At 48.3% G+C, this 14,119-nt stretch overlaps 5 protein-coding genes; 4 read left to right on the top strand and 1 right to left on the bottom strand.

Annotated features, from left to right (window-relative positions):
- Positions 1-171: 171 nt before the first annotated feature.
- Positions 172-1,374, top strand: FFUJ_03214 (uncharacterized protein; the record flags this gene model as incomplete). Its single annotated transcript, XM_023575036.1, has 1 exon — positions 172-1,374. The coding sequence occupies one exon, from the start codon at positions 172-174 to the stop codon at positions 1,372-1,374; it is 1,203 nt and encodes a 400-aa protein (XP_023428286.1).
- A 246-nt stretch (positions 1,375-1,620) lies between these two features.
- Positions 1,621-1,936, bottom strand: FFUJ_03213 (related to mitochondrial import inner membrane translocase subunit TIM13; the record flags this gene model as incomplete). XM_023575035.1 has 2 exons in its annotated part: positions 1,621-1,794; positions 1,853-1,936. 2 exons carry the CDS (start codon positions 1,934-1,936, stop codon positions 1,621-1,623), a joined length of 258 nt encoding a protein of 85 aa, XP_023428285.1.
- Positions 1,937-4,420: 2,484 nt separating this feature from the next.
- On the top strand, positions 4,421-5,582 carry FFUJ_03212 (related to vesicular integral-membrane protein VIP36; the record flags this gene model as incomplete). XM_023575034.1 has 4 exons in its annotated part: positions 4,421-4,513; positions 4,581-4,604; positions 4,672-4,742; positions 4,802-5,582. 4 exons carry the CDS (start codon positions 4,421-4,423, stop codon positions 5,580-5,582), a joined length of 969 nt encoding a protein of 322 aa, XP_023428284.1.
- Positions 5,583-8,864: 3,282 nt separating this feature from the next.
- On the top strand, positions 8,865-10,753 carry FFUJ_03211 (probable cAMP-dependent protein kinase; the record flags this gene model as incomplete). XM_023575033.1 has 4 exons in its annotated part: positions 8,865-9,920; positions 9,986-10,239; positions 10,294-10,671; positions 10,726-10,753. The coding sequence occupies 4 exons, from the start codon at positions 8,865-8,867 to the stop codon at positions 10,751-10,753; spliced, it is 1,716 nt and encodes a 571-aa protein (XP_023428283.1).
- A 1,345-nt stretch (positions 10,754-12,098) lies between these two features.
- FFUJ_03210 (uncharacterized protein) lies at positions 12,099-13,911 on the top strand (the record flags this gene model as incomplete). XM_023575032.1 has 7 exons in its annotated part: positions 12,099-12,185; positions 12,248-12,319; positions 12,381-12,445; positions 12,501-12,682; positions 12,740-13,377; positions 13,426-13,615; positions 13,667-13,911. The coding sequence occupies 7 exons, from the start codon at positions 12,099-12,101 to the stop codon at positions 13,909-13,911; spliced, it is 1,479 nt and encodes a 492-aa protein (XP_023428282.1).
- Positions 13,912-14,119: the final 208 nt, after the last annotated feature.

Genomic DNA, 14,119 nt, shown 5'->3' with positions numbered 1-14,119 from the left:
AGGTGTCTCCGCTGAGCCTTTCACCATTGTCGCAATCCTCAGCCAAGGCTCTTTAACCTTAACCTTCTTCAACTTACCAGGCACACCATTTCCAACATCGCGTTTCGTCTATACGTGTTCAACCTATCCTTGGCCCAAGTCATATTACAGCGATCTATAGGAGCACGCAATATGAGCAAACCATTGGCCTTCGGCCTCAACTTTAGCAAGAAGCCAGGCGCATCGAAGCCCCCTCCACCGAAACAAAGGCCAATGTTTGGTGACAATGATGATTCCGACAATGAAGGCACCGTCGAGGAAGGCAAAGCTGAAGAGATTGGAGAGTTCGATGACCTTGGTCGCGCTCAAAACGCAAAAGCCAACATCACCAAATTGAGCAAACCGAAGAGTGGCACCCCGACTCAACCCCCGAAGCTCAAATCCAAGGGTCAGCCAAACGTAATGTTTGGTGATCTCTCTAGCTCTCTGGCATCACGAAGAAACGCTGAGGCTGCCACGGAAGTCGATGCTAGCGTCTACGAGTACGATTCTGTTTACGATTCTCTCAAACCAAAGAAACAGGTCACGAAGGAGGATCAAGAAAAACAGCCAAAATATATGAAAAACATCCTGCAGTCAGCCGATATACGGAAGCGCGACGCATTAATTGCAGAGGAGAAGAAAATTGCGCGGGAGCGAGAGGCCGAAGGGGAGGAATTTGCCGACAAGGAAAAGTTTGTCACAGAAGCATATCGTAAACAACAGGAAGAGAATAAGAGGATTGAGGAAGAAGAGAGGAGACGGGAAGAGGAAGAGGCGAAGAAGAACAAGGGTGGTGGCATGTCTGCCTTCTACAGAAAACTCCTCGATAAAGATGAGGAAAGGCATTCGGATGCTGTCAGGGCGGCTGAGGAACAGGTTAAGCATGGCGCACCCGAGGAGGACAATGCAGATGACGACAAGCAAGAGAAGGAGAAGACAGAGGCCGATATCGCCAAGGAGCTTAACGAGAAGGGCGCCGCAGTCGCCATCAACGAAGACGGTCAAGTGGTGGATAAGCGTCAGCTTCTTAGGGGTGGCTTAAACGTTGGCGTAAAGAAGAAAGAATCGGTCGAACGCGAAGCGGAACGACAAGCTGAGCGGCCGCGGAAGGATATCGCAAATCAGCAGTTTGGAAGAAAACAAGCTCAACGAGAACGACAGTCACGCATGATCGAGGAGCAGCTCGAGCAGTCAATGAAGCGATCACGGGATGAAGAAGCGGCAAAAAGGGAAGAAGCTGAGCGAGCATCGAAGAGCCGGAAGACAGAGGGCGAGATCTCAAGTGCGAAGGAACGATACCTAGCTCGAAAACGAGCCGCCGAAGAAGCGAAGAAGGCCGCTGGAGGAACTTAGGTACCCAAACTCGAGAATTGAAGAAGGTTGTGTACAACGACATGGCATGGCTTTTGACATAACATCCCGGTCATATCTCCTCCGGTTCGTCTATTGCCCTGTTCTATCCTTAATTGGTTCTTCATACATGATAATATCTCCTCGTGGGCGTCATCCGATCCGTGTTGTCACAATATGTTACAATCTTGCGCTTTCATAAAAATTGTCGCAAGCCGTTGGTTTTTTATTTTGAGAATCTTCGCCTCTTCAATTTTGCAAGCTAGCAGACTCTTGCCTTAATCGGGCAATGTATGCTGCGTTGACCATGTTCCAAGCGGCCATGTACTTCTCCATGCAGCTGGTCATGCAAGTCGTCTCGCTGCTCGATAGAGAAGTTCCGGGCTTGGGGACGCACTTCTCAAAGCAAGTCTCTTGGAGTTTCTGTTGTAGGCTGTTGTTAGTCTTGGTTAGAAGGTGAGGAATTGTGACATGGACGAACCTCAATAAGAGTGCGGGCGTTAACCAAGTTGGCCTCCTGCTGAACCTGCTTGATGACAGCAGCCTTGACTTGTGTGGAATCCATAGTTGTGATGTGTGTTTGACGGTCGTAACGTTGTCTGTAAAGCTGGCCTGGGCGACTGTCTATCGCAAAAACGTAGCGGGCTGGAAAAATTATCGGTCCGGGGCAGGGATTCAGCTGATTGAAATCTTAACCTCAGACTGCTATGCCCAGTTTATAGCTATCGAAGTCTCTATGTTTCTCATGATCACGTATTGTGATACGTATTAATATACAGACATAACTTGTTTGTAACCTGGAGGTAAAGCAACAGCGGTACCATTCGTTACAAGCAGAAAGCATTTGCTATGTGTCAAGGGCCTTGGTTGTAGTCGAGGCCTGCTTATTGGACTGCGAAACACTCTGTGTTTACCCTTCGTCATACCGCATTGGTATCCTCTATGTTGACCTGATTAAATGTAAGTCTGAAAGACTCCCTCCGGCTTTGAACCCCAACATCCAACTGAGGCGTCGGAAGTAGTGCTAGTCTCTAGCAGTCTGGGTAGCAAGGGTAGATCTGTTATTCCCAGTGCTGACTTGTGGCGTGGGGCTTCCTGACGTCGTCGGTTCATTTCTTCCTCGCCCTCCAGTGAACAGAAACTGCGTCACTTTACGCTGAGGAAGGACTTGGAATTATCACCCCCGGCCAGTGCCCGAAGTGACCAACTCTCTTTATGTCATCCGGGGATGTTCGAATCGGAGTCTCGCCAGCCACGGGATACTTTCAAGTTCTTGCTTGTATGTGAAACCCCAAAATATATGCTCCTATCAATTCCGGGATACAGACGCAGCTCGTCCCTCCGGTTCCCTCAGCTTCATTGCGATCTCCCGCCCTCCGTACACTAATCCCGGTGCGGGACCCGGTCATGTTACCATCCTCATCGAAATCTGCGTTTACGTTATCCGCTATGGCCCGACCGCTGCTGCTGGCATGGATGTGACTTGGGAGGAAACAGACCGCCACCCCTAAACATCGCGCAGAATGCAGAACGTCTGTAAAACCCTCAAATGCCAGAGGCTCGTTACTGCCCCCGAGTAATGGGACTTGAGCCAGCTGGCGGACAGGTTCCTTCCCTCTCAAAGCTGATCCTCGGGCTCTCGCCATCAAACCGGAAGGAATTTGGTCGCCATTTAGGTAGGTAGTACCTTACGTACTGGCGAGCTTCAGTTTCGGCAAGTACGACATAGGAATTTCTAATCGTGCAAGGTAACAAGGCCGTCTCCCTACCTACCTAAGTATTGCTAGAAGGCAGTGGGATGATCTTTCCGTTGTATCCCCTTCCTTAGCCTTGTTTGGCTTCAGCCTTGACCTACCTACCTAGGTAGGTAGGGACCTGTTATGGCTTAGGTGTTGCGGGTATATATATCAAATTAACAACATCACAGGAACCTTCGGGCCGGTGGCACTCTCATCAAAGAGAAGCGTGATACTTGAAGAAACCACCTTTTTTGGACAGGGGTTTCATTGTTCGAACCCCGCCTAACAGGTAATAACAGTGTTTTCCTTTGCTTTTCTTTACTTGTCACCCTCCCCTTCCGTTTCTTTGAAACGGTACAAAAGCTGCAGACTAGAGTTAAATAGCCAGGGAGGCTAATTTTTGGGGGCGAGGTACTATTATCAAAAATAGGTCAGTCAAAACATCCCATGGAACCACCAAGACCAAGTAAAGCTGGTAACAAACAGTATACCGGTATACGCATGAGATTACCGCCATATGTTTGTCAGTATCGTTTCAACAGAGATATCCAGTACAACAAGACACGTTCTACTGCGAGTACCTCGATTACACCGGTGGCCGAGACTGGCAGCATTATATACTAGTAGGCAAGCGAAGACGAACACAAGCTTGGTACCGAATTCAACGATTAGCTTCCTGTGTGGATTGAGGACAAGATCAAGCCTAACAGAACAAGCGTTATCCCTGGTGGGCTGGACGCTGCTTGTGCAATTGTTTCAGGCATAGGGATGCCAAATTTCCTTAATAGCTTGTGTATGAACCCGGATTTCCTTTTGATTCACGGTAACTAATGAATGCCTTATGATGCTGTAGTATGATCGTGGTCGTTAGTAAATACATGGTTCACAGAGGAGGGGCTGAGGTCTTGAAATAAAGCAATACATGTGAAAGACAATGTGGCTACTGTGGCTTGACAGTTTCATCAAGGGTCGAGTGGGAGGGGTTCCAGTATCCAGGGTGGGAAAGTACCTACGGAGTACAGTGGGGACCACTCACCTAAAATCGTTTCGGCCACAGGCAGAGTCTACCTAGAGGAAGAGGACACTTGTGCTAGCTCCTTATCCCGATTAACAACCCCCTACATTTATCGGCAACGTCACAACGACTTTGACAACGACCACTGTGGTCAATTTCTTCCTGCTCCAGCACCAAACCTCACGACTTTGTTCCCGCATCCCAGAGCGGTTTGCGCCTACATCGAGCCAGCTCTAATTGGCACGGTACGAGAGAAGAGAGCAGGGAAGAAACACCGTCATAATATAGCTTCATCATGCGGTTGCCCTCACTATCAGCAGCGCTCCTTGGTGCGCTCGCATGGACTGCCCGCGCTGATGATCTTGATGATAACATCAGGAGTATTTCGGTATGTGCTCCTGCCTTCTTCTGACCGATCATCTGGAGCTTCTTTGCTAACATTCTTCACTCTCTAGCTCAGGACACATTCCTTGACCCAGGTTAGTTGCGGCGCACGCGAGCAGTCATTCACGGATCGACATATCAATTAACTCTTTTACTCGACAGCCCTACCTGGACTCGGACATGCAAAGCCGCTGGTACGACTTTGGCGGAGATACCATTATTCGAACCGATTCGTACGCATCTTCAATTCACTGACAACGGTATACGTGGGATGTGGGTTGACTTGTTATAGGTACATTCGACTTACTTCGGATCGTCCATCGCAGTCAGGGTGGATGTACTCACGAGTTCCTCTCACTGCGACAAACTGGCAGGTCGAGGTTGAATTCAAGATCTCGGGCAAGAACCAACTCTATGGAGATGGTTTTGCTATGTGGATTACCCGCCAACGTGCGCAACAGGGTACTGTCTTTGGAGGACCCGATAACTTCGAAGGCCTTGGAGTTTTCATCGACACTTACAAGAACAACCGTCCCGGCGTTGTCTTTCCCTATGTCATGGCCATGTATGGCGATGGCAAGACCTCTTACGACAAATCCAACGATGGAAAGCACACCGAACTCGCTGGCTGCTCTGCACGTGGTATTCGACATGCCAGTGTCCCTACCAAGATGCGCCTCACTTACTTCCAGGACAAACAACTCAAGCTAGAGCTCCAGTACAAGGTTGAGGATGAGTGGCAGACATGCTTCGACCTCGAGGATCCCCCAGCCATTCCTAACATTGCCTACGTTGGTTTCACTGCTGAGACTGGTGAGCTCAGCGACAATCACGATATCATTTCCGTGGCGGCTAAGAACCTTTACACTCAACCTGGCACCAGCAACACTGGCAAGTCATCTGGCACTAAGAATAAAGGACGTAAGGGCACTGGTAAGACCACCAACGGAAACAAGCAGGGCGGTAGCTGGACATGGTTCTTTACCAAAGTCATCCTGTTCATCATTGTTGCTGGCGGTGCTTATGTTGGCTACACTGCCTACCGAGCCAAGGCCAAATCGCACAGATTCTAGACTGGACCGCCAAGTATAAATGGGGCCAGCGCCTGAAATGAAGTGATGGAAACAAGTTGGTGAGACAAAAACGTCTCCGCCTAGACAGCATCATCCAGCTTTCCTTGAATCTTTTGTATCTGTGTTTTGAGTAAGGGAGAGGCGACGAGAAGGGTACAAGCCGGTGAGCATCGCGACGTACCTTTGACACGGGGAAAAAACAATCTACTATTTTGTTGAGCTATGACTACGAGTTCCTGGTTCGAATGTTCCTGCTTTTCAAAGTTGACTTTGTGAGGTAGAGTTGTTAATAGAGGGGAAGCCTTGAAGGGCATTAAGAACCACAGCCATGGTATCATAACCCATGGACGAATGCACCGCTTGTGGTCACATATAAGCATGTCGATCGAGCCTCTGCCGACAATATACACATGCAAATGGGTGGCTATATAAATAAAACTAAAAAAGAAAATATATATATACAGCCAATGATCAATTGATATGAAAACCAAGTTAGCTTGACGGAGAATCGTTGATAATTTCTGAAAACGGTGAACTTCAGGGTAACCAATTTCTCTGAGACAGGTTGAACGCAGAGGCAAAAATAATCAAAGACAGGACTTAGGGAAATCGTTAGTTTTGCCCCGTAGAAAATAGGTAGGTAATTGATCAAATTTGTGCACATCTGAGCCACTGGTATATGTGAAGATGTTGAGCTAACGGCTGTCAAGGAAAAGGTTTGGCTTGAGCATATACTCGCAACCGGTTGAGTACTAATTCTCATATTGCTGAAAGTCGACCTAGCATGTATGAAATACCAAGGAAGCATGGTATTCACCTGAGTTGATAGAAAGGTACAGCCTCTTTTCTACGAGCAGAGTGAGAGCAAACCTCAGATAATATATAGAGATGCAATTCGGCCTTAACTTCATACAAGGCGCAGTGCAACACCAGATTATATTGATGCACTGTATGTATGTTCAGATAACCTAAGGTACTTTAGTCTCCAATCCCCAAATTATTAGTGATCAAACTGAGCACAAGGATATACGACATTCCACTGCATTCAAGTACACGGGCAATTAATCTCATCTAATCACTACACGTTCCAGCGGGCACACTAATCCTGAGCCGGGAGCTTGATTGAGTTATGACTGATCCCAAGGAAGCTTTCGTGAGTCGGGGTTGGTCTAGTTGATCATCCACTCATACAAAAGCCCCCTCTCCCATCCTCTCTAGATCCAAGTAGTAACTTCAACGCAGGAAGCTCCTGTAGGCTCATGGATCGGATATCCACCCCGCCTTTGACTCGAGACAGCCCATTTTCTCTCTGTAACTAGTGACGCCAAGCGCGGAATCTCGTCCAATGTCAAGATAGTAGTTTCATCAGCTCTATACCTTACAGTACTCCATTGTGATGGGCTGTTATTATTTTCGCTGTAGCTCCTGATGTCAGCTTTTGAAACACCCAATAACCGACCGGATCCTACTTGTGTCTTTTTGTCTTTGCTGAGCTATCTCCCTTCCATTCCAATCCGACCTAGTGAGATCCCTCTCAGACAGGGCGCCAACCCTCCCAGCAGTCTCGACTTTTCCTCACTCAGCTCATCTTGTTTGGATCTACTCAATCTACGTCTTGTTCCTTTCATCTCACTTGAATTTGATCTTCTACATATTTCATGTCCATCTCCATCATCGTCATCCTCATCGTCAACCAATCCCACCTTATTGCCAGACTCAATTGTCGTCACTCGTGCACTATCTGGCCTTGTGCACGCTACTAAACGTCTCGCCGAGTACTCGCGGCTCTTTGTCCTTGGTATTTCCACTTTCACCCAAGTCTACTAAAAACATCGGCATCATCGCATTGCTCTCTATGCTCTGACCCAGCCCGTGTCATTCTTGCCATACTCACGGCTGCTATGAGCTACTAGTTACATGCTAGAGCTGCAGATCAGTCAACCAATTGCCGCTAAAGAGATATCGTCTTGACAAGTTGGGCGCCTCTTTTTGGACACGAACCGACACAAGGCACCGCAAGCGAGCTCACAAGAGCGAAGAAACCCGCGGCAACAACAACTCGCGGCATCATTGTGTGCCTATCAGTATCAGTATCAGTATCAGTCCCCCCCCCTGTGTGCAATCGTTGATCCGATCATAAAAGAGGGGCAACTTTCGCTGTGGGCGAAGCTCCAACTACTACATCATCACCAGCCTGCTTAAACCTTGTACCGCTACTAGCTTGCTTAAGGTGCCTTGTCCTGGCTTACCCTGCCTTCACAATCGTTTATATCCTATTGTTTTGTGCAAAGACTTTGACCTCACTCACAACTAGACGGGCTCAGTTTTGGCTTGGCTGTCTAAACGGTGAAAATCCAAAACCAAAAGCATCGTCCAACGTACGGAAAGTCTCAAACGAGGGATCTCTGGCTATTCGTATCCTATCCCTCCACCTTTGCCAGCCACCAGAGAGAGCGCCAAGGAATAGTATCAGCCATCCAATTGCCGGCCTCGGGTGGAATGCGCCAAGAGTCCAAATCCTTTGTTCACTCACGAAACCAAAAGTAGGAAAAAAACAAAGCCCAGGTTCTCACCACCGAGCATTGTCTTTATCCTCCCTGTCCTATCCATGCATGCTTGTTAGGCCCATGGCTCTGGATACCGTTGTTTATTACCTAACCTAACATCTGAGCGAGCTGAAAGAGAGCTCCCCCACAGAAAGACAAGCCGATCTTGAAGAGACCAGACCAGACCAGACCGAGACCAGCACGTCACGTCAGCCTCCAGCCTCTCCCCACTATTCCGTTGCTGTACCTGAACTTGAAAGAGCTGCAATTGCAAGGTTAGCTCGGGCTAGTAGGTTGCACCAGACGAGCTCACTGACCTCTTGCTGGTCCAGGAGAAGCAAACGTGCTCAAATCCTTCCAACTTTGCTGTCTCATCCATCTGTCCCTCTCTCTGTCTATTATCTCTCCGTATCTGTCATCCTGTTGTCAATTAATCGGAGAGCTCTCAGTAAGGCATAATTCAACCGGATATCCCACAATTGGATCCATCCACATCCACCACAAGCCCACCACAAACCAAGCAAGCTGAGAAGCTGGGCTGGGTAAACTGACCTGTTCCGTTCCGTTCGATCGATCTGCCCAGAGTGTTTCCTCATCTTTGGGTCCATTCTACCGCAACCACCACCACTCCTACACACTACCTACCTACCTACCTACCTACCTACCTATCTTATCCCCTCCCCGCTTCTCTCGCAATCCCCCCCCTCTCTTTCTGTCGTCACACTATCACTACCCTATGCCTTCACTGGGGTTTCTCAAGAAAAAGCGGACCAGAGAGGGCAACTCTGATCCTTCTGCTTCAAGTCCAACTAGTCCAGTTACTCCTACCACTTCCAGGTCCAAGTCCATCTCTAAAGCTTTTCACCTGCCTCGAACAAGCAGGCAATCAACCTCAGCACCAAGTGCCCAACCAACCAACGGCCAGAGCCAGCAGCAACAGCAGCAGCCAGACCAGATTCAGGAAGGTGCCGTGTCTCAATCGAATCAATCCTCTGCGCCGAATGAGCAGACGACAGCAGCTACGGATGGACAGCAACAAGAAGATATGAGCGCAATTAACCTCCATCAACCCTCATACGGTGCGGGCAGTCCTATGAATCACGATCATCAGAACCTACCCAGCATCAATAACCTCATCAACCCGCCCCAGCAACAGCAGCAGCACAATGCACAGGGCAATTCCTACAACAACGGCCAGACCAACCCGCAGTACCTAGCCGCCACGATAGATAGCCATCGACCGCAGACCGTCAGTCCCGGAACTGATCCCGCAGCCCTCCAACAACAGCAGCAGCAAGCTCTGCCACAGCCGAGTATGCCTCCGCAACAGCAACAGTCGCAGGCGCAGCAACAACACCAGCAGCCGCCTCAGCAGTTCCAACACCAGCAGAACCAGAGTCAGAATCAAGCGCAACAGCAACAACAGTACCAACACCAGCCGCACCATCAACAGAACGCTAGCACTGGTTCAGTCATGCGCGTAACAAAGGGAAAATACTCGTTGGGTGACTTCGATATCTTGAGGACGCTTGGAACTGGTAGCTTCGGCCGAGTACATTTAGTCCAATCGAAGCACAACCAGCGTTTCTATGCGGTCAAGGTGCTCAAGAAGGCCCAGGTGGTCAAAATGAAGCAAGTCGAACATACCAATGACGAACGTCGCATGCTAGCTGACGTCAAACACCCTTTCCTTATTACCCTCTGGGGCACGTTCCAGGATCCGAAGAACCTCTACATGGTGATGGATTTCGTTGAAGGTGGAGAGCTATTTTCACTTCTGAGGAAGTCGGGAGTAAGTTTTATATGATGCTCTCCAAAAAAGAAAACCCCCCAATTGACCTGACTAACACACCGCAGCGTTTCCCTAACCCTGTTGCCAAATTCTACGCCGCGGAGGTCACTTTAGCTTTGGAATACCTCCATTCAAAGAACATTATATACCGTGATCTTAAGCCAGAAAATTTGCTACTTGATCGGCATGGCCATCTTAAGATTACAGATTTCGGTTTCGCGAAGCGAGTGCCTGACAAGACATGGACTCTGTGTGGTACTCCGGATTACCTAGCTCCTGAAGTGGTCTCTAACAAAGGCTACAACAAATCCGTGGATTGGTAAGTTGCAACTGGCGACAGAACAGAAATGGACTAACATGTTTGGCGTACAAGGTGGTCCTTGGGTATCCTGATATATGAAATGCTATGCGGTTACACCCCCTTCTGGGATAGTGGATCTCCCATGAAGATCTACGAAAACATTCTCAAGGGCAAAGTTAAATATCCGGCATACGTCAACGCGGACGCTCAAAATCTTCTTGAGCGTCTGATCACAGCCGACCTCACAAAGCGATTAGGTAACCTCTACGGAGGCCCAGATGACGTGAAGACCCATCCTTGGTTCGCTGAAGTCACCTGGGATCGATTAGCCAGGAAGGACATTGACGCGCCCTACACGCCACCAGTCAAGGCGGGTGCCGGAGACGCGAGTCAATTCGATCGTTACCCCGAGGATCCCGAGAAGTACGGAGTGGTTACGGCACCAGATGAGTGAGTGATCATTTGCAATCTCCATTATGAATTGGCCAAACTAACCCTTTGCAGGTACGGTCACATGTTTACGGAGTTTTAAGAAAGTGCTTCAGAGCGAGTAATGGATGCACTTGTATGATTAGGTTGGAAACAAACCTCTCTTGGTGCAGTCAGCTTTGGGTGGGCGTTCATGCTGGTGCGCTTTCCTCTTGGATATGAGATGCTGGAACTGTGTTATTTGCCGTTGGTTCATGTTTCACGCAATTGTAGGAATGCGGTGATGAAAAAGAAGGCTCCCGGATTGGAGAGAGAGTTGGTTGGCTGTTGGTTGATGAGCTCAATTTGGAAAGCCAGGGCAACATATCATCCTATGCAAGTAGCCCAGGTCACAGAATAGCCTTGAATGGACACCCGTACTACGGCATCCTTATACTCAGGTACCCAGAATATCTCTAGTACGTTTTGGTGACCAATTGATGACTATGCACAATTCCATCGAGATTTTCAGTCTACCAACGTTGCTATGACGTTTCCTTCACGATTCTTCATCTTTCCACTAGGGGAGGAAAGAAAACGCAGGACCTTGGCCTAAGCGATAAAAATGCTTAGGTAAATCTAGCCTAAGCTTAGGGGACTCTTTGTTGAGTTTATTTTGACACCATACATTGAGCTCCCGTGTTTTCTTGCTCCCTGAGGCCACCCCAGCGGGCAAGTTTCGTTTCTCCACTCAGCCACTAAAGAACGGGTTCGGGTTCCTCTTTTTAGTGGCGCTAAGTAAAGCTGGGGTTGGGATTTTGGGAGCGGCCGCCATCAATCTCCGAAGGGACGGACCGTTATGAAAGAAAGTGTTTGACTTTGGTATCCTTTTCACACAAAATTTGGAAAATATCGCGGGGTTGGGATCCGATGATAAGGTAATACTGGCTTTGACAAGACAAGCGAACACTTTTCCCTTTCAATTAATTCCTCTGAACCTTGATCTTATTTCCGACAGGCCAGAGCCGATGTCCATTTCTTGTCACACTGTCTGACATTTGATTCAGCCTCATCCAGTACCTGGGCAAGGCACCTGAGTATCCGTAGGTAGGGACCTAGGTTAGTAGTAGTCACAATCCCTACTAGCCTTGTACCTTAGAACCTCACCGATTCTTTTGCTTCTACGTTTTCTTCTCTCTTATAACAAATTGTACATTCACCTCTTGATCGAGTCCCCCAAAAAGCCCACCGCCAAGCTTTGACTAGCGACCTGCAAGGACCAAGACGGGCAGCGAATCCAGTGGAGGTGGCTTTTTTTTAGTACATTGGGTCCAACGTGAGAGATCCTAAACACCCGCCTTCTGAATAACCTACCTACTACCTTACCTACTACCTACTATACAGAAGAAATACTTCTATATCTGTCGCACACGCAGCATCTGAGCTCGGGTTCTTGCATCGTGGTCGCAATGGAGGACTATTTGTTTCGACATTACGTTGACCAGTGCCGCGTTGTCAAAGAAGAGACCAGCTATATCCAGGTCTTCAATTACTCGGTAGGTTGTGTCTCAACTAGACTTTGTATCAAGAGAACAATGCTTGCTAATACGCTCACTAGGATCCGTTCTATGATGTCTGCGAGGAGCACCCCTTGCCCGATGATGAATTTGACAACTTTCTTCATCAAAGGGTAAGTCAATGCCTTACACTGCAAAGTATCTCAAATCACAGGACTCAATTGACAAGGACAGGGTGCCTTTGCGCCGCCAGATCACCTGAGGTCTGGCACTAAGCTTCTCAGTGGTGTGCGAATAATGTGAGATCCAACGTCGCGAAACATCGAGATAGAGTCCACTAACACCGCTGCCAAGAGTTCAAAAGAACGCCAAGCATCCCGATACGTTTCTCCCAAAGGTTATCTCACTTCCGCCGGATAGATACAGTTCCATGGTTCGCACCTTGAACTTGCCATATCGGGGAATCGAAACGACTTCAGTAGTTGGCCCTTTTTTCTGGTCCGCTCACGACCAGGATGAAGACGAGCCTCATTTGCGTGAGCTTCTCCCCCCCTGGGCTAGCTCCTGAGCTTCACCACCTGACATCCCACCAGAAATTGTCCACCGTAAATCAGATGTTCTCAAGAAAGGGAGAACACGAGGCTGGGAGATGCTTCTCTCACATTCCCTCAAGACCGGGGTCACAACCGGCTTCATCAAAGGCACCCCCAGCTCAGAAGTTGAAAAGTCCTTGACTCATCTCAAAGCATGTGCTAACCAAGTTGGACACCCCATGTTACTCCCCATCATCATCCTCACGTATGATCTATCCCCCGAAAATGACGAGAAACAACGAAAGGCTCGGCACTGGCTTCGCCGTCTCGAAAATGCCGTGAGTTTGCGCAATGAAGTTGAGGAGCAGGAACAGTACTTTCAAAATGGATTTATCGATATCGACGGTCTAAGTCGTGATCTGGTTGAGTGTCATGGCAATGTCATGTGGAAACGACCCCAAGCATATGAAGCACTGGTCAAAGAGATGGAAAAGGCCATGGAAACCTTTCGGTTTGCTTGGATGACACTGGCTCCTGCGGCCGAGGAGCAAATTGAAGCTGAAAGAAAGCACCGCAAGGAAATCCAAAAGTTGCATCGAAGTATGGCATCTCGTTTGGACTTTTACAAAGTCAAGCTCAAAGGCTTGGAGAACTACATTCATACAACTCTCGAGAGACTCAAGGTTCAGCGGGAAGCAGTCAGTCACCTTCAAACTTGTCGCGTGATGTTACTGATTTCTGGATAGCTCTATAATATCATGTCACAGCGTGAAGCAAGATTGAATCTTGAAATTGCAGGAGAGCAGAGGCGAATAGCCCATGCTAGCAAGCGAGACAGCACGGCTATGAAGACATTGTCGCTAATGGGTGCCCTATTTTTACCTGGAACATATCTGGCATCCGTATTCAGCATGACATTCTTCGACTTTGGAAAAGGTTTGCTATGGTTCTCCATTATCTATTGGCCTTGCTAATCTGCTGACGTAGATGCCGACCCTGTCATTTCTGTTGAGCTTTGGGTATACTTTGCCATAACGGTTCCCGTAACGGCGCTGATAGTCGGGGCGTGGACGTTCATTGACAAACGTCGCCAAGAGCAGCACAAAAAGGACGACGCAGACCTGGAGAAGAATATCGATAAGATGGAAAAGGAGATCATGTTTGCCCTTAGGAAGCGGACAATGAGCAAAGCCAATACCTGGAACACTGTCAGCCCACCCCCGAAGCCATGAGGAAGAGGAAGGGAATATATTGCTCGAAATTTTGATGGTGCTGTGGAAATTCTGGGCTTACAGGCGATTCACGACTCATGAACACTTTAACGCCATTTGTGACGATATGGACGACTTCACTTTAAGGAAAAAACCAAATTTGAACGAATACGATGCATTAGATATATATTTGCGTATAAAAATATGATCCGTTAAAATGTGAGCGTCT

Source organism: Fusarium fujikuroi, chromosome FFUJ_chr03 (genome assembly GCF_900079805.1).
Source record: "Fusarium fujikuroi IMI 58289 draft genome, chromosome FFUJ_chr03".
Taxonomy (NCBI): Eukaryota; Fungi; Ascomycota; class Sordariomycetes; order Hypocreales; family Nectriaceae; genus Fusarium; species Fusarium fujikuroi.
The sequence above is the reverse complement of the archived record's forward strand: the minus strand, read 5'-3'. Positions and strand labels throughout refer to the sequence as shown.